At 36.9% G+C, this 19,857-nt stretch overlaps 1 protein-coding gene across 1 annotated transcript; it reads right to left on the bottom strand.

Annotated features, from left to right (window-relative positions):
• Positions 1-1,067: 1,067 nt before the first annotated feature.
• On the bottom strand, positions 1,068-13,099 carry LOC104218881 (uncharacterized). Its single transcript, XM_009769467.2, has 19 exons — positions 13,012-13,099; positions 12,258-12,811; positions 10,307-10,838; positions 9,892-10,149; positions 8,963-9,054; positions 7,376-7,585; positions 6,896-7,300; positions 5,562-5,740; positions 5,368-5,461; positions 5,232-5,288; positions 4,796-4,930; positions 4,628-4,699; positions 3,614-3,727; positions 3,359-3,520; positions 3,133-3,261; positions 2,858-2,959; positions 2,688-2,767; positions 2,170-2,307; positions 1,068-2,018 (listed from the first exon to the last, which is right to left on the bottom strand). Exons 2-19 carry the CDS (start codon positions 12,765-12,767, stop codon positions 1,436-1,438), a joined length of 3,852 nt encoding a protein of 1,283 aa, XP_009767769.1. The 5' UTR covers positions 12,768-12,811; positions 13,012-13,099; the 3' UTR covers positions 1,068-1,435.
• Positions 13,100-19,857: the final 6,758 nt, after the last annotated feature.

The following is a 19,857-nucleotide window of genomic DNA, read 5'->3' on the forward strand; positions in this document are numbered from 1 at the left end:
TTATTTGTAGCACAACCTATATAATTACAATATTTGAATATCATTCAAAAGTTATTTGAAATTATATGAGTTGTTTAATATAATTACAATGAACTTTTATTATTGGATAGATAAGACGATAATTATAATTTAGTTAAAACGTATGATGTAACGTGCTCAAATAAATCAGATCAGTAACTAAAATTTTTTAGTTTCCTATACATTCGGAAAAGGCAGAACTAAATTATATTCCGTGCTAACACAAAGACGATATAACTTTATATTTTTGAATTTTCTGAATTTTAAAAACAGTAACTTGTATCATTCAGTAATACAAAATTAAGCAATCCAGCCAAAAAAGCTTCACTCAGAAGATAGTTTTCTCAAAGCAGCTCATTGGAGATCTATCTTAACTGAATTCGGAGCCTCCAACCGGGGATATTAACATGAGTGTTCCAAGATTTTAGTATCTAGTTACAAATGTATGTCAGTACCAAACCATACCCAATAAGTAAACCTTACCACAATTAGTTAACAGAGGCGGATTCAGGATTCCAAGATGATGGGTACACTAGTGGATCTAAAATTTATATTTGACGGGTTTAACTTTAGTCTTGTCATGAACCCACTACACTTTTGAAATCGTAAGTTCAAAATTAGATTCATTTTAAAATTTTAGTGATTTTCATATATATATATATATATATATATATATATATATTTCTATACTCCATGTCGAAAACAAAACCGTCCAAAATGAAATTTGAACAGCCAATTTCACTTGTGGAAGTGTAACTAATAATTATTGCACAATAGGAGTTTTTAAGCATTGGTGCATGTACATATATTTAAATAATTTTAAAAAATATAGCATTGTTATACATGATTTAAGAAGAGGAACATGGGTTTACGTGAACCCATACCCTTAACCTAGATACACCTAATAAAAGAACGAGCCAATTTGCTGAATTGAGCAAGTTGCGTTGCAACAATTGGTTGGAGAGAAACTTGAGGCAGCTGAACTTTTCTAGTATCAAAACCCCGTGCTAAAATGAAATCTCTCTGGGTTGCAACAACAATTCAAATGATTTCGAGAAATTTAGCAAATCGCAGGTGACTCAGATTACTTTCATGCACCAACATGTTGCACTTTGGTAAGAATATTACAAATAACCAACTTAAATAGCTAGCATTTGACGCATTCGCTAATTTTCCTATGGCAACTACGAATACTCGATTTCCTTCCTACCTCCTTTTCCTAGACATTCCTATCCAAAAAACAAATCACTTCAACATGTGATATACAATTATACATGGACGAATTAAATGACAAGATGACATCAAAAAAGTACATGGGGCGCCAGATTGCTAGAAGCCCCAAGTGCAAACTATGGCACAAACTAGCGAGCCTCTGGGCTGAGGTCTCCATTTTGACCTAGCATCAACAAAGCAGATTTCACACCTTAGTCTTTTTGGAGCTGGCTTTCTTTTTAGTTTTGACTCTCTTTGCGGACAGTATGGACGATGCACTCTTGCCTTCAAGATTCTTTGTTAGCTTCACAATGCTTGCCATTCCTTTTCGTGCTGCTGCTCGATGTTCAGGCCTACGGCTCATCATCTTGCGGTCAAGGGGCCAGTAGGCATATGGCTCAAGTTTGTCTTTCCTCTTGACATCACCACCTGCCTTCTTGCTTGCATATTCTGTTCCAGTGTAGGCCCATCCTGAATCAGACGTTTTCCTCCGTTTCTGAGTTTTCCTTGAGCTCTCAGAAAAGCGACTTCCTGCTTCGCTTCTTACATCAAAATCATTAGTAGGTGGCTTGACTCGTTTTTGCTTCTTATCTCCCTCTTGAATAATCAAACGGCCTTCAGAGTCTATTTCTGCTTCATCTTCTGACTCAGACTTCCGCTTGAGATTGCCAGATCCTCTAAGAGCTGACCTGGTCTTCTTCTGGTCAAGTAAGTCAAGTGGCTCGTCGTCTAATTGATCATACAGATCTTCCTGCAAACTCTTGGCTGCTTTCCGTGTTTTCTTGGACCTGGAAATATGGCATACACCCACTCATCTTACATGTGAAATATAGTCTAAACTAGAAAGCATCACTAAAGATTACAATAGCTTCCAGCGTCTGTAAAACATCCTCAGGATGATAAATAGTAACCATTACATATTAAAACATTCCCACTGACCGTAATAAAGATGCTTTGGAGTCTGATACTAATGTAGCCTTGCTCCTACGACCAGCATCCATATATTCTGCATCACTATTCTCAGATTCTCCGTCATCGTACTCAGAAAAGATTTTTGTATGATTCCATCTGCTTAGCCTGTAATAGGACAGGGATGTTAATACCATAGGTATTTAAAATAATGCTTGAAAAGTTACCAAGCACTGAAAATAAGAGCTTCTTATCCATGCAGGACAAAAAAGATTAGTGATCCAAAGAGCCATAGTCCACCTTACTTGGGATAAATCTGAATATTGAATATTGGTAACCGCCAAAAAAAAGGCAAATATATATATATATATATATATATATATATATATATATATATATATTGCTGATAAATAAACTTGTCCAAATCAACAGAGGTACATAAAATGCTCCAATATATCTTAGTTGCTTCCCATGTGTCAAGCATCAAATATTCTTCTGTGTATTATTCTCAACTTCAGTATGCAGGTATATAGAGGAAGGAAAACAACCTTGATGTTGTTGCTTTTGACATATGAGATCTGCTTTCCTCAGAATTCGACGCGAGTTTCCTATCACTTCGCTCCTTGATCTGCTTTTTCATCAGAAGAATAAATAACTCATCTGAACATTTAATATTCCACGAGCATTTTCACAGGTTTAATTTCAGTTCATGACAAACCTTTCTTATATTAGTAAGGAGTTTCATGTGGTCTTCAGGCATCACCTCTTTTACAGCATCCAGACCACACTTCTTGATAAGCATTTCAATAAGCAGCTTAACCTATGAAAAAGATAACATGCACGCAACCACCTTTCAATCAACAAGCCATCTTTATAATAGAAGAGATTCCAAAAACCAAAATTATATAAGACCATGGAAGATGTACTAATTGCATACAGGAACCAAAACCAAATGAAAACACAGTAGTTTGGGATCTAGGAGAAAAAAAAAACCTTGGCTTTGAAATGCTTCTTGGTATTATTTTCCCAACCAAGAAGGGCCTCTACCATGCTCCTTAAATGTGCTTGTAGTCCCTCAGCCGGCGACTTTGAGACCAGTACCTTCAATAGCCCTAAATTAGCCTGCATTTAAGACAAGTTTCAGGTGAGAAAAACTTCAGAATATGGCAGGTGAACACTGGTTTTCCACAATGTAGTCTTAATGCAGACTGGAACAGACCTTAATTATTTCTTTGTTTTCTCTCTTAAGGAGAAGAAATGTTGATGGAAGGACACTGTACGCAGCAGAAACAAGGTCGGTGAATTCATAAGCCAGGCGAGCTACGCCTTTAACTGCTGCACTGATCATATGAGGTGTATCTCCAGCAATACCCCCAGCAACCTGCAAGTGAAAATGCCAAGGACAACAGTGCCTATGTCAAACAGAAAGAGGCCACTCCATTACGTAAATTCATCAAATTATTACTTATCGTACCATAGTAAAAAACTGATGCAGGTTCTCCTTTCTGCCACCTCTCTCTTCATCCCCACAAGCATGGCCAATTTGGACAAGAAGCTCGTACGCCCGGTTCCTTGTTTTCTTGTTAGGCTTACATGGAATCCTCAATAATCTCAGTACAGGAATTAAATAATTATAAACGTTTTACATTTATAAACCGTTCTTCCACCTAGGCAGCCAAGACTAGTTAATGGTGAGAAAGTTATTACGTTACTACAACGTTCTAAAAGCTCTCATAGCAAAATGATCATGAAAGAAGATAGTAACTGTTTTAAGCACTAACTTGACCCTTTTGCTAAGTTACCCAATCCTAAAGAGAAATCAAAGACCATTAATCGAGGCTATAAGTAACAAAACAATCTTTTACCTGGGATTTTGTGGTAATTCGAGGACACAACCACATGAACTAATAACAAAAATAAGGAGAAGAATGATGACAGTTGGAAAATGCAGAGCTCAAGAAAATGATAAAAGTCCACTAATTTTGGAGTCAAGTATCAGTAGAAGGAACAAGACTAAATGTAAACTGATGGAATTAAAAGAGGAGAGAACAAAAAATGTGGATACTGAGTGTAGTTTGTACAATCGTTTTCCATCCGGGACCTACAAAAATTAATGCTTAGCCCACTGTGCTTCAGAATGCCGTTTCACATGGAAAGACTACTAAACTTATAGCATGATTAGGCTAGAGACATCTAAAAGTTAGAGGACATACTTCAAGCCTTAGGAAAAAAACAAAATTTATTATGAAAACCTTGATAATAGCTAGCAACTTGTAGCCACTGCAATTAGCAAAAGGCTCAAACTTGATGTTAGAATAGCAAAAGGACTAAAGATATTACTAGAGCATATATTTCCTATAGATTCATCCTTCTATACCAACTATGGGAGAAAAATCATTAAGGATAAATGGGCACATTTACAGCAAAATAAATTCCTTTGGGAAAAAAAATACTAGTCAGCTCTATAGCAGATGAATAATAGACAAACCTCTTTGAGTGCAAGCAAAATTTCAGTCATAAAAGAAGTAATACTGTCACGCCTCCTCTGTTCTGGGTCATCCTGTAGAATGCAATGAAGTGTAAAAAACTATGCAATGCTATGAATCTGCACAAATTTGAGGCGTCACTGTTTTATCCACAAGAGGATATGTGTCACCTTTGTAACATGGACAATTAAAGAGTATAGACAGTCAAGTCTGTAACGTTTGGCTGAAAAATGATTTGCAGGTAGTGCTTCAATCATCAAATTAAGCAACTTTTCGGTACTTCTTGAAATAAATTCATCTGATTCCTGTCCAAAGAAGTTGCAAAACTTAATAGCCACAAAACAAATGTGCCAAAAATATAAACGAGAAATCATAAGAGAGGTGCTTTAACAGTATAGCTCAGATTTCTTTCTTCAGAACTTGTACCCCTTTTAATCTGAATATTTTCAACCATGCCAATGATATTTCACTTACTCAACTCACAAGTTATTTATACAAGTTGTTTTAATTTTTTTGGACATCACCATCCAGTCCTACATACGTTAGAAGAATACTGAGAAGAAACAACAACAATGCCTTTACATGATATTTGGTGACAACACTTACCCGAAGGATGATGGAAAGAACTTTATATGCCTTCTTCTGGATCAAGCCTTCATCATCCTGTGCCTTATACTAGTTATTAAATCTTCTACATCAAAAAACTGAAAGGTGCAGAAGCAAACACATAACTGACACCAACCATTAAAGCAGGCTCTATTGCACCAAACAGTGCATTAGTATGTTCAGCATCTAAACCAGGCAAGAGAGAAACCGCCAGATCAAATAACTGTGCCCTAAATGATAAGAAGCAAGAGATATTGATTCAGTTAACACAAAGAAAAAGGGACTTTGACAGCAGAAGGAATGAAACAAATGTGATTTTGATCATCCTACCTCTTTAGCGACAAAGAACTTTCACTGGATGAGTCATCAATCTGCATTGAATTGGAACTTTTGGCCTTCTCTGCCTTCCCAGACTCTCGAGTCACCTTCAAAAGCTCACGCATGGTCTTCATAAAGAACTTTCTTACTTCCTCCTTGTCAGCAATAGGAGCCAATTCACGGATTGTGCTCTGTATGTAATACGTATTGTTCGAAAAGTGAGCTAACAAGATATTTTCCAATCATTTTCTTACAAAAAATAAGTAATGCTTTCAGGTCTGACGACTTCGGAAAAAACATAAAGAGATGCCAATACACCAAATTATGGTCTTTATAAGTCATAAATGGGCTATAAAATTTGTGCGGTAATTATTTTGACCAAGTAAAAAATTCAGGCATACTGAACCACAGAAGAAAATGTAAGTGTACACTGTATCACAAAATATGAATAACATACAAGCTTTGGATTGCCAATAACAGACCTTGTCAACAGCTTAAAAGAGACTGAAATACTATAACATACATCACCTCTAATGAAAAATGTGACAAGACTACCAAGTGACAGCATCTCAAATGTGACGGATAACTAAAAACACAATTTTTTAAAAATTACTGAACTACACAAGCAACAAGGACGAGGAGAACCTTACATAGAGACCTTTTAAATCAACAAAATCTACTACCTCCATAACAATAACAATGGCCTGGTTTGGAGCAAACTGATCAAACCAACCAATCCTCAGTCTAAACGCAGATTAAAATATTTTTTGCAAGGAAAAAACCTTATAGATTAGGCATAAAATAATGTTAATAATTAATCAACAAAGGTTTGTTTAATTAAAACTTCAACCTGAATATAAACGATTCAGTCAATAGGGGAAAGGATCCATTCATGTGTTGAGTCTCGTTTGACTGAAAGATGTGGCCTTTTGGATCCCATTGCTTGATAACATCTTTGGAGCAGTAAAGAAAAGATGTGGTCTTTTTCTTTTGTATTAAGTATAATGCCTTTGGATAGCAACTAAACACATATGAGCAAAGTGGTCGAAATGGCTACAAGGACACAGAAAAAACTATTGGAGGATATGTTTCCAACGGCCTCTTTGGTTTCTTACATGCTACTGAGAGAATTAGCACAATATAGATATAGAATGCAGTTTCTTCTTCTTCTTTTTTTCTTTTTCTTTTTCCATTGGAGTGTTTCACTGTTTCTCTAATGCAGTTGTGACTGTGATTCAAAGATTCATATATCAGTTACAACACTAACAAAAGAAATTCATCCATCTGAGTATCTACATTGGCACATTACTATCCCCATAGGGTAATAATACCCTTTTTTACGTTACCTGCAAAGATCCACCAGTATCCTTAGAGGATTTTCGGAAGACTCCGGAGAGAACAGACAGCAGTTTAGGAGCAGAAAGACTCAATGCATTCAAGTTATCACGTGCAACTTGCTGGTTATAACGCGCAATGGCTCGTTTTTTGGGAACGCTCATTTCAGTATCAGACAAATCCACTTTTCCTTTTGAAATGCTATCGTTCTGCTGAATGAGGATTTGCAAACTGGAGCATATTATCCCACAAACATCAGGCTCTTCCCGTAAAGCTTTGCTCAAAACCTTCTCCAAATCCTTAAAGCTTTCAGCAGTGTCCACAGGGTAATTGCAAAATGAGGGTAACAACGACCACAATGAATACACAATTCCATCAACAGTTCTCGCAGTATAAATCTTTCCCTTGCTCTCGAGCTACCACAAAACATAAGAGTGAGCTCAGTGTAAATAAAAGAGGGGCACAAGAGGTGTCATTTAGCATAAACATACCATTGCAGACCTCTGCTTCATAGCTCCAACCATCGACAAAATTGAGTTGGTAAAGAAACTTAAATGCACACCAACGATGTTTTGCTTTAGAATTGGGAAAAGCCAGATGTTGGACTCCGATAAATCTTGCGCGTCCAATTTAAGAGGAAGAAGAGTTAGAAAAGATTCAGGTCCCATTGCACCAACAGCTGATCCAACACATTCGTGCAGCTGTTATCAACAAATCCTTAAATCAGCAGTGTATACTATCGGATAAGAAAATGCTATAGCTAGACAAGCTCACAAATCATATCCCAAAAGAACATTAAAGAACTAAAGAAAAAAGCAATTCAACAAGGGAAAGGGTCCAACACACATTCATTGGTTATATCTGTACATTTTTATGGGCTTTTAAAGTATATCTCACACTTATAAATAAATTTATCTCATAACAAAAACTCCAAAGACTATGCCAGGAGCAGCAGACACTGATAGTGGTTCGCTATCTTCCTTGGATCCCGAGAAAACAAAAAGACAATCATCAGCCGAAGGAGTTCGCTGATCCGTTCTTCTTGTCTGGTCTCAATTCCTCTTTATCTTTTTTTCCTCAAATGTCTCTATCCTATATTTTTCTCAGTCACTTCTCAAGTTGGTAGCAATTAGTCCTGTTTCTCTTTTCTGTCAGAGGGCCTTGGCCAAACTTTTTCTATACAGCATCAATCCAAGATGTCTTCAAACCAGAAGGACGTGCTACTTCATCCATTGTCTCTACATCTAATGCTTTCAGGAATTTCCACACAAACTTCACCTATATCTGCTCAAAACTGCTTATCAAGTTCTATTATTTCCTCATTTAGCGAATCAGATTGATCTGGATAGAAATCCAAACACGCTTCCTTTCCTTTGTCCAAAGAAGTCTATTCAGAAAACCTGCAATGCCCTCTCACCATTGTGATAAATTTGATCTCTTAAGCTATTTAACCAAATAAATTTAAATGCATGTAAAATATTAGCCTATTCTCCAATGAAAAAACATTACCTTATTTTTACCAATCAGACAATCTTTTATTAGTTTTTAGCCAATCTAATCATTTTTGTTTGTTTATACTGCATCTGCCATGACTATTTCCTTTTTTTTTCTTTGATTGATAGCATATGCCATGACTATTTAGTTTGTAATTTTTCCTTTTCGGTCCTAGTTTCCAGATACATAATTATATTTGTTCATTTGCGAATTTCAAAGTATTAGGATCATAACAACAGGCTTAAAATTGTGAGATCTCCATTAGACTCAATGTCTTAGGAGCAGCAACATTCCTGCATCATATTAATTTCTAAAAAATCGAGGCTTTGAAAATCGAAACATAAGCCCAGCTAATAATGGAGAAGTCAAATTTGATCATCAATTCAAATTGTCACACAGAGATCAAATACAAAAAGCAACTGAAACTGTTGTCAAAAAGGTCAAATTGCAAATAGTGGCAGCACCAGAATAACTCGGGGGGGGGGGGGGGGGGAATAAATACAACAACTACGACGACTCAGTACCAAACAAGTTGATGACAAAAGGCATTTCCATGATTAAGCTGCCCCAAAAGCAAGGCTCACCTGTCTACGGTAAGGGAAGTCTTCATCTGGCAACTTTTGCATATCAGCCAAACTCTGAAGTGTTCCCTTCAGAAGGTGAGAAGAATAGTGACCTAAAAAGAAATCAACAAAGAGAACCACTTCACTTGACATCCCTTGGTTTATATATAGAAAGAAAGCAACACAGAAAAGCATATCTAGCTCACTGTATCACCAATTGCATCCAATGATTGGGATACAATATTCAAGATAAAGAGTACATATGTGTGCAGACACACACCCATACTTGGGAATGGGGTGGATTAGGTCAGAAGCAGCTGACAGTGTTCATCACTTACTATTGGCATAGTCAGTAGTAGCAGTAAAAAAAGGACAGCCCGGTGCACCAAGCTCCCGCTATGCACGGGGTCTGGGGAAGGACCGGACCGCAAGGGTCTATTGTACGCAGCCTTACCCTACATTTCTACAAGAGGCTGCTTCCACGGCTCGAACCCGTGACCTGCTGATTACATGGCATCAACTTTACCAATTACATAGTAAGTAGTAGCAGTGATGCAGCTAAAATTAAAAAATGGGGTTCAATCAAATTATACCGTGCAAGTAGGGTAAATACAATTTCTTTGTCTATATATAAATTGTTGAATCGACTTAACATAAGAGAAGCTTCTAGATATGGCTTTTTTTTTAAATCCCCTTGTTACAACTCCTGGCTGCACCACTAATCAGTTGTAAAATACTAGGAAAGCAAGAAGCAATAATAAAGTACTCAATTTTATCAAATTGAACTTCATTTTAGGAAGTCCAATTCCATGGAAATTGATTTGAATAAGTGTCAGATACTGTGTAGACAGAATATTTTAGATCATTCAACAACTAGAAATTAAATATCGAGATTTACAACTTAAGATGGCTATATTTTTTTTAAAGAAGATAATAAGCAGTGCAACCACCTAGCTTGTCAAACATGGCAACCACTACTTGAAATGACATGTCCCAGACTGCTGCATAGTGATAGGTAATTAAGCTCTCAATTGTGGCACAGATTTTTTCAATGATAGTTGGTCCAGATTTCCTCATATCAGTATTAGAACTAATTATGTCATCCACACCCTGTTTGATCAAGTTTTCATCAATGCATTCATGTATTAAGCTCTTGAGTGCCTCCAGTGCAGCCCTTATTGCTTCCTCGTGCTCAGAACCCAGAACATCTGAGGACCATAAATAACAAAAAGTAATAGTCAAACAATAACTATCAAAATCAGAACAGAATTTATAGGTGCAGTTGAAAGCCTTCTTTTTGCGGTATGAAACAGATTGATTCTTAGTGTAATCCATGCAAGGTAAGGAAATAGGAAAGAGACCTACCACTAAGAGAGTTGAACACCATAGGGAGCTTAACCACACATAATTGCCTGTTAATCGAATATACTCTTCTCATCCCAATGCCAAGCAAGTGAGCTGTGAATGTCAGAGTATCAGCAGATGACTCATTCGCAGAAACTGAAGTAGCTAATGAACCCAAGAGGTCCAGAAGCACTTCTGCGGATACTTCTGCTGTCGGATGGATACAAAGAGCACTCAAACCATCTGTAATGCGCCTATTAACAAGAGGCTGATGCAACTCCAGTAGAGACTTGAAGTACTTCAAAGTACTATTCGAATACTTTGAAGACATATAAGGAAGACAAAGTTTCAGAGCATCCAGCACGTGTAAGACTTGTTGTGCTCCTTTGGGTCTTTCAGAGGCATTTCCAGTTGTTCCTCCTGCAAGTAGAAGGGACCTCTCGAAGAGATTTGTGATGGCTTCACTTGCAGGTGCCAATAGAGGAGCAAGCATAGGTGATGCCTGAAAGTTTTGCAAGACATCACAAATGCAACTATGCGACATCTTTCTCACCTGTTCCATCGATCAATCCAAACAAGAAGAAAATTCAATGTCAGTGTACTTGACCATCCTAACTTTTGAGTTGAAGCATTATGTAAATGCAAAGAAACATTACAAGTAAACAGATATCAAATTTTTATACTATAGTTTCCCTGTTCTCTAATTTCTGCTTCCATGGGGAATTGAGATCCATGTATCTTATAAATTTTTCGTTGAACTGCTTTAATTGTTGTATTTTCTCATTCTTTGTTTTCTCATCAAACGCAACTTGATAACAAAATAATCTCAAATCAAAAATAGTAACTTCTCCTTGTAGTATTATAAAATCTAAAAAAGTATCAGAATTGCTGGGCATGGCTGTACGCCAATAACCTTTTGAAATAAACATAACATTACCTTAACTATCAACTCACAAAAATATCATTCTGCTCATACACAAATCTTTTATGACACAATCATTATAACTTTGTTACCACCATGACGTGTTGAAATCGAAAAAGTTATCAAACTGTAGATCATGTAAACATGCATCCTACTTATCATATCACTACACGGGAAAATTCTAAGCTTGTGAAAGCACAGTCTATTACTTAGTTGATAAAGCTATCTTGTTCTTCAAAAACCTTCTTTTACTATGGTGCTAACGCAGGATAAAAGAACCTGGCTCAACCTTTGCTCTAACAAGAAACATGGACTGAATAATATAACGATCGCCATTCAAGAGAATAAACATGAAAACCCATTCCTTAAGTAGCCCCTTCCCACATCATGAAAATACTGTTCCCCATAAGATTATCTCAAGTCACCTTTCCGACATGAGTTTAACTTATATGCACTGACAATGTAAATAGTGTATTTTCGCCAATTATAAAAGATTGATTTTCATTTCTTAAGACTGGTGTTGTCAAGGGCTCATATAAGGCGCAATTGAGCCCTTAGCGCTTCCCGTGGCTTAAGCCCCACTTCAGTGTAGGCAAGCACTAAGGCATGAGCCTCATTGCCCACGAGTTCTATCTTGAATCGAGATGTACTAAACAACAAATATAATAAGCAAATAACACATTAGTTGTTGAGGGAAACATTGTGAATGAATTTGTTTCTTTTTTCTTGAATTACATAAAATATACATATATATTTATTTTTTCTCCTTCATTGCACCTTTTTTTTAATAAAGCTTGTGTTTCTTAGACCTGGAGTGCTGGAGCTTTGGACCTTTGACAACACTGCTTAAAATTACCAATCAATGTTTGTATAGAGAATTACCTGCAGCGTCAGTACACACAACTTATGCTCTTCCAACATTTGCAATTTCCATATTGTTAAAGAAGCACTTGATAGATTAACCAAAAGAAAGGCATGCACTAGGCCAAAAGAACAAAAATAATCTAACTTCTTATTAAAATTGTTAAAAGAGAGAAGGAAAGTAGCGACCTTTTGGCGATCATCCGTTAAATAACAAATAAACACACCATAGAGTTGAGCAACATCCGACCAGTTCCCTTTGGATCCCACAATTAGCAAGTGCATAACACACTTTAAGCACCCAATGATCCCTTCGATACCAATGGTCTTTAATCCAAGCAATTGAGTCATAAGGTTAGACAAATACTCGTATTTCTGCTTCAAAATGGCTTTGTTTATTCTAGGAAGGACGAGGGATAAAATCGTGGAAAGTGCATCGATTAGGTGTGATGGAGGCCCTTCAGGGGAGGAGGTATATAGGCATTGGAGCGAGGAACACGTGGCGCCGAAGTAAGTGATTGGGGTAAGAGGAAGGTTCTGGTCTTTGAGCTCCTGTGACATTGTACCAATGGCGGTGCAGATGTGGACGTGGTGTTCGTTGTTGGGTGAGCTAAATTGTGATAGTACCGTGTTGCAGAAGTCATCTGAGGACACGTCAGCATTTTCCGGTAGATGAAATTCCATCTCGACGCCTTCCATGTTTGTGAGAAACCTCTGAATGCGGCGGCGGATACAAACACCCTCTGCAGAACTCAATAATAAGTTTTATATTAGTCAAAACTGATTCTTAAATGCAAATTAGCAGAGCTATTAATAGAAGCAAATACAGCAGGTTAATCCAATTCACAATTTTTTTTGATTTAGCAGTAAACTTCACTGCAAAAAGGAATAGGCTTTTGGTCTAACTAGAGATGAGAAAGCATGAGAGAGACAAAGAGAGTACCTTTTGATTTCGTCTGCAAGGAGAAGAGAGGTGTTTGTTGCAGAAAGAGGTAGAGGAGAGGAGCAGGGTAAGCGGAGGAGGGTTTTTGGCAAGATTTTAGGCGCAAAATTGAATTTGGGCTTTATTTGTTTGTTTATCGCCCACACTGCTTACAAGGAAATTGGACCTGGGCTAAGGTTCAAATTCAAAATGGACCCGAAGTATAGGAATTACACCATGTAACCACTTGTAACCAAAAATTGCATAATATGATACTTTTTGAGGCGATCTCTATCTTTTGATCCCCGTTTGCTCCATGGACAGAGCTTTAAGGTTAGAAGTTAAAAATGTTTTTCCTGGGACAAGCGAAATGCAACACTTGTTAAATTTGAAGTTCTGGCCATGAGACAGAAAGGGATAAAAATTCAAGACTATTCACTTTGGATATTATTTGTGTACTTCACCGGCTCGTAACACTCCAATTATAAATACATATCATTTTTAAACATTATTTAAATTTTAGCTCTAGGCTTTCAGCTTTGCCAAATCTTAACTTCAAACTTCGTGTCCAAAGTTTGAACCAAAGATGTGGAGTTATGTTTTGACATAGCCTAATGTAGACATGTAATTTTTGACCCTCCCCAAGATTTTTTATATTTTAGCACGTAAATATTTAATTTAGGTATAATATCGCTATTTCAACTAATTTTGACTCTTTTACTTTATTTTATTACCAAAAAAATGAAAATTACAAAAAAATAGCTTCATTAATGTTTTTTTAGTCATGTTGAATCTTGAAAAATACCAAAAATAGTTTTGTGTTAACGGTCAGTCTTATTTTAATAGTTATTTTACTTAAGTAGGACAAATTAATAAATGAGATCATATTTTAGTCTCGTTCGCGGGGAAAGAATAAAACTTGGGCTCGAGCAACCCATTTTTAGGCCTAATTTTTGGACCTAGCCCATAATTCCCAAACTCATAATTCTTAGGCTCATACCCCTTAACTTAAAAAATACTGCAAAACATAGATCCCTATCTTCTATAAAAGCCAACCTAAAAACGCCTAAAAACCCATCAGATCCGTCGTTTCTTTAGCAAAAAATACAAGACAAAAAAAAAAGAGCTGACCTAAAAGGACCTAGAGAAAAAAGCTGACAAACGCCATTTTTTAACCAAAGAGCCCTCCCTTATCGTTTGGATCTTCTTCTTCGGAGAAGAAAGCCAAAATTTCATGGCTTCTTCCTAATCAAAAAGGACCAAGGAGCTAGACACTTGAAGCACCAGCAAATTCACCGTTGTAACACCGGAAAACACATACCCCTCCACGATTCTGTTTCTTCTTCAACCAAAACGAACAACCAGCCTATCCCTGACCCCTCCACAACTGCCATAGCATTCCTTTCTCTTCAAGGAACAAACCATCCACCATTTTCATAAGAGACCACCATGAACAGCCACGCACAGCAGTAGCCAATCTCCTCCCCTCTATTATGTAACGAAAACACGACACTCATCTCCCTCTCGCCGAAAAACACTTACACATAGTCACACACACACACAGAACGGGAAAAGGGACAGCAGCAAACTTGTTGAGTTTTTGTGAGCATGAGAGGCACGTGAATCTGGTTTCAAGCTTCGCTTGGTTTATTACAGATATCGTTCATTCAATTTGTTTTGAAATCGCGATTGAGGTACTATCGGAGGCGAGGTTGTTCGTCGAGGTCTTTGTACGTGGTTCGCGAGATTTAAACGATTTGTTATTATACATTTGAGGTCTAATTCTTGCTTTGTTCCTCTAATCTCTTTTATCGTGCTGCCTATCTTATAAATGGCTTGAATATTGAAAGTAAATGTGTTATCTTTGTTGGTTGCCCAAAGTAGTTTGATGTCATGAATATGATATTTTAGTAGTTTGGATATTATTGTTGATAAAGTCTATATAAAAAAGAAATTAGTAATAGTGCAAAATAGGATGAATGCGTCATGGGATTTGGGTCGAACGGAATTAAAGGTCTTCTGGCCTTAAAATAGTTCTCGTTATTTTACTTCTTATTTATTATTTAATCGCTAAGAGTATGTTCAAGGCGACTACACCGTTAGAGTGCTTTAGGCGCGATTAATAACAAATCATCGTGACTATGGGTACGGTTCCCGTGGCATGGTTACGATACGTGAATCTCAATTCGGGGGTGCATTTCATGTAACCCGATTATAACAACTTCGAATAATAGAACCCTTTGGAATAATTTGAGGCGTGCGTGCCATGCCAAATAAAACCCCTAAGCCCATGACCCTCATATAATTAATACTAACTCTTTGAAAATCGAGGTGTGCCATCAATTAAATTTTCCATGGCCCTCGCAAACCTTGTTATTAATTTAGAATTTCGTAGTTGCTTTAGGCGCGCTATTTAAATTGATTTTCTTTTATTAAATTTGGGTGTACATTTCATGTGACCTAATTTCAATTCTTAACAACGTTAAATAGAATGTGTCGCGAACTGCGGGTGCATTTCATGTGGCGTGGTTCAAGGCATATTTTAAATAACGTTGAATCTTCCTAAAAAAAGTTAAAAGCGGTTAATAAATTAAAAATGCACATAGGTTTAAAAGTGTTTTAAAATCAGATAATTAGGCCAATAATAATAGTTGAGCGACCGTGCTAGAACCACGAAACTCGGGAATGCCTAACACCTTCTCCCGAGTTAACAGAATTTCTTATCTGGATTTCTGTGTTCGCGGACTATAAAATAGAATCAATCTTTCATCGATTCGGGATTTAAACCAGTGACTTGGGACACCATAAATTATCCCAAGTGGCGACTCTGAATTTTAAGTTAAATAATTCTGTTTCGATTGTCACTTAAATTGAAAAAAACTCCCTTATCCCCTTTCGGGGTAGGAAAAAGGAGGTATGACACCTAATTTGATACTTATATGTCTAAATTTAGAAACTCCAAACTCCTAATTTCTAACTTTAGACTCGCATGTTTGAAGTTGATTTTAAAAAGGTTAAATATTAATTTTTTTTTATAAATTTCGAATTCTCTTTAATGGGGGTCTTAAAAATAGCTATTTATACACTTCGCATATATTGAACATGCTTATCCTTATAACTTTTATAGAAAATATTTGAAGTAAACTTAAACATTAAAATGTCAAAACCATACCCTTTAATTATACAATCCATTATATTATATTATGTATTAGAGTTGTAATAGTTTAATACTGGTTGCAAAATCAGTCCTACAAAGTGCAATGCAAATCCTTTTAGTAGGGACATGTATTATTTGATTATAACTTCAAGTCTTTTGAAAAGTGTTTAACCGAAAAATAGATTTTTGGTCAAAGCTTATATTTAGAAAAAAAGGGGTTACTGATAACCAAGTTTTACTCCACTTTTACGATCAGCTATTTGCAAAATAGTGAAAATTATAGAGAGAATTAACAAAGAGAAATAAGGAATAATTCAATAATCAATCCCTAAAATCAAGGTTGTGAAGCAAAAAATTGTCGAATGTATTTTAGTAGTACTTGGAACTTGTCCTTACAGATAAAATTTTGTATCCTTATATAGGAGTGTACAATCATAACGGTTTTCTTACATAATGGGCATTAATTGTATTGATTACCCATAACCGTAACTGGCATATTTTATTGATATAAATGCTTTATAACTGCTTTGATTCCCCTTCCTTATTTACTTCTGGTTCATGTATCTTACCTTCTTTTTTATCCTTATTCATTTCGTGCTCGCCTCTTAATTGACAACTGTGAGGTCCGATTTTCTTCTTTGTACTGTCTCGTGGATGTTTCTCCCATACCTTTCTTGTATTCTTAATTCTATTAATTGAGAATGTCATTTGTCGTTATATCATTGCTCCATGCGTCATGTAATGTCCGCATACTAACATATCACGTGTAATAACTTTTTACACCAATATAGATAATTTCCCCCACTTTCTGAATATTCTCACCTGAATATTCGGGAAGTGGTAAACTTTTATGGCGGGAATTCTCTGTTGCCATTTTTCGAGTGTTATCATGTCTCCTTCAGAATCAATGCGATGCACATCACATCTATTTAACACCCACGCCACATGGCTTCTAACGATTTGCTCTGCAGTTTTTCAATGCTTTTTAGGGGTTTTCTGCAGTTGCATCAGTCATGAAGTGACGGTTCCATTATGACACTTCATAATGACCAACTTTAACAATGATCGAGTCTCCTTATAAATACTCCATTCTTTTTTGATTTCTTAGAGTCTTCTTTCCTCAGTATCCATCATCTTATCCCTTCTTTGCATTTTCTGCATCCTTTCTTCTGTATTTCTTTAGACAATCATGTCTTCATCAGACCCTCACAAGGTTGTAATTGTTGACGAGTTTGTTCCCTCTAATGCTCATACTAGAAGTAGGAGGGGTGGTAGGCTCCGTAGTCTTGGTTCAATTTCTAACTGTGGTTCTTCTTCCCAGAATAGTGTTGCTAAGCCATCTTCTTTTGAGCCTAGAGCCCTTTAACCCCTAGATCTTCTTCTAAGAATAGAGATTTAGCTGATCCTGTACGCGAACCTAAAGTTGCAGAGATCGTTCCTCAAGAATTTTCTTTCATTAGTGATCGTGAAACCAAAAGAAATCAAGTTTCTTCTATGGCCTCCCTCAATCCTGATGAACTTTATCCGAGTTTGATCACTACTGGTCTTCTTTCCCTGGTTCGAAGAGAATGTTACTGGAAACAAGATTTCCCAGTTTAGTTCCTGGTGCCAACCAGAGAATTACTTCCTATCATGCTGGTTTTTCTTTTGTTTATACCTACCCCTTCACTTTAGGGTTTCAAACCTCCTATTGATCCAGTAATCATTAAATTCTGCCGTTATTTCAATGTATATCTTGGCTAGATTGGCCCCATAGTACGGAGGGTTGTTGCATGCCTTCATTATTTAGCAAATCTGGTTTCCATGCCTTTCACTTTTTGGCACTTGCTTCACCTGTACTCCCCCAAACTATTTTGTGAATGTTTTTACCCTCGTGGCTAGAAGTAAGAGAGTTTTGGTTAGCCCTAAAGAGGATCGGGGCCGTGGCTGGTATGCTCATTTTGTTGTTGCTCCCACTAGTGGATTAGTAGGCGAAGAAAATATGTCTTTCCTAGAGAAATGAAACTTTTCACGTAAGCTTTTTTTTAAAAAAATATCTCAAAGGTTTTCGTTATAATCATATACTCAATTTTTCAGCAACCATGAAAGTTTTTGATGAAATTCCCAACTTTCGTGCTTGGGTAAAAAAATTGTTAACAGCTACACCTATAAAAAAAAGGTCCTAGAAGTAACTTTCTCAAAAATTTAGTTGGAAAGTGAAAGCGCACGGTAATTTTTACCTTCATTATTTTTCCTTTTCTCTTCCTTATTTGTTCAAGAATTTCTCACCCTTCCTTTTTTATTAGGGTTTCCTATTCATGGCATTAGTCACGCGTCTGTTCCATCAACCGGGCTTTCTATGAGTCTTGCTCGGGAAAGAATTTTAAGTGCTTCTTCTTCAAAAAAGAAAACTGATAGAGCCCATGGCTCTGATGGCGAAGACGAGATAGAGGAGAGGTCTTTAGTACGAAGACCACGAGTTAGGAGTTGTGTGATTTCTAATGATGAGTCGACTCCTTCTCGTGACCCTCCAACAAGTTCAATCCCTTTTAGACTCACGGATGAGCTAGAGAGTGCTCCTTTGTTGATTTCCGATGAAGATGTTGTTGATCCTCCCCCAGGTTCTGTTGATGGATTGTTTGCTCATGACTTCGAGGGTAATGAAGCTTTTGGACCTGTTTTTGAAGAATTGCCCCTTGCTTCCCTTCCAGTTTTAGTTTCCATTAACCATCCCGTGTCCTTACCTAATGTTACTTCTACTATCTCTGTCGCGACTGGTTCTACTCCATCTGCTACTCTCGTGACTGCTTCTCATGTAGAGGTCGGACCTTCTGTCAGAAGGAGGGGAATGAGAAGAGTTATTGTTGAGGTTCCTGAAGGTGAGAACTTATTAGGAAAATCTGGTCAAGCCGACGTATGGTTGAAGCCTCTACTAGGTCTCGTAGAGAAGAAGAAGAAGTTAGAGAGTCATAGCTCTCTGACTTTAATGAATGATATTGTTCATTATTCTTTGAAGGTACAAGCTTAATTATATTTCCTTTATTTTCTCTTTCTTATTCATAACTCTTTCTCCTTGTTTGCAGATCAACTTGATTGGTAGAGAGCTTATGACAAGAGTTTCTCAGACGGAGCAACAAGTTATAGATTTTCGCACCGAAGCTGACATCAGGAAAGAATAATTCGATGGTCTTCAACTGGAAAAGAGGTTTTGGTGGAAGAAAAGAATGTTTCGGGACAACAAATAAGGGTGATTGCTGTTGAATTAGCAGTTGAAAAAGCTTCTTCTAACCATGTTGGAAAGAACAAGGATATACTTGAGTTCTATTTCACTGGACAACTTTCCAAGGCAACTGAAGAGATAAGGAGTTTGAAGGACCTCCTTAACCAGAAAGAGGTTTATGCGGGAGAATTGGTTCAAACACTTACTCAAGTTCAGGAAGATCTCCGTGTCTCTACTGATAAAATTCATTCTTGGAAATTTCTCTCGCCCCTTTGAAGACAGCTTACGATGCCTCTGAAGCAGAAAAAGAAGAGCTCGGAGCTGAGATTGAACAGCGGGAGAAGGATTATGATATCTCGAGGATAAACTATCGTTGGATGTGATATTGGCTTTCTTTAACACTCACATCGAGACTCTAATTGAAGCCAACCAGGAGGGTTTTGACCTTATTGCTGAGACTGCTAAGGCTAAAGAAACAATTGATAAAACTCAACAACGTCAAAACTTTTCC

This window comes from Nicotiana sylvestris, chromosome 7, assembly GCF_000393655.2.
Source record: "Nicotiana sylvestris chromosome 7, ASM39365v2, whole genome shotgun sequence".
Taxonomy (NCBI): Eukaryota; Viridiplantae; Streptophyta; class Magnoliopsida; order Solanales; family Solanaceae; genus Nicotiana; species Nicotiana sylvestris.

What these genes read in the sequence shown, in the direction of transcription:
- LOC104218881 (XM_009769467.2), bottom strand. Translation starts at nt 12,767, where the DNA reads ATGGAAGGCGTCGAGATGGAATTTCATCTACCGGAAAATGCTGACGTG. An exon ending in GGTGTTCAACTCTCTTAGTG is followed by an intron (nt 10,150 to 10,306) that starts GTAGGTCTCTTT and finishes TATGGTCCTCAG; the next exon opens with ATGTTCTGGGTTCTGAGCAC. An exon ending in TGCCATGTTTGACAAGCTAG is followed by an intron (nt 9,055 to 9,891) that starts GTGGTTGCACTG and finishes ATTTCTTTTTAG; the next exon opens with GTCACTATTCTTCTCACCTT.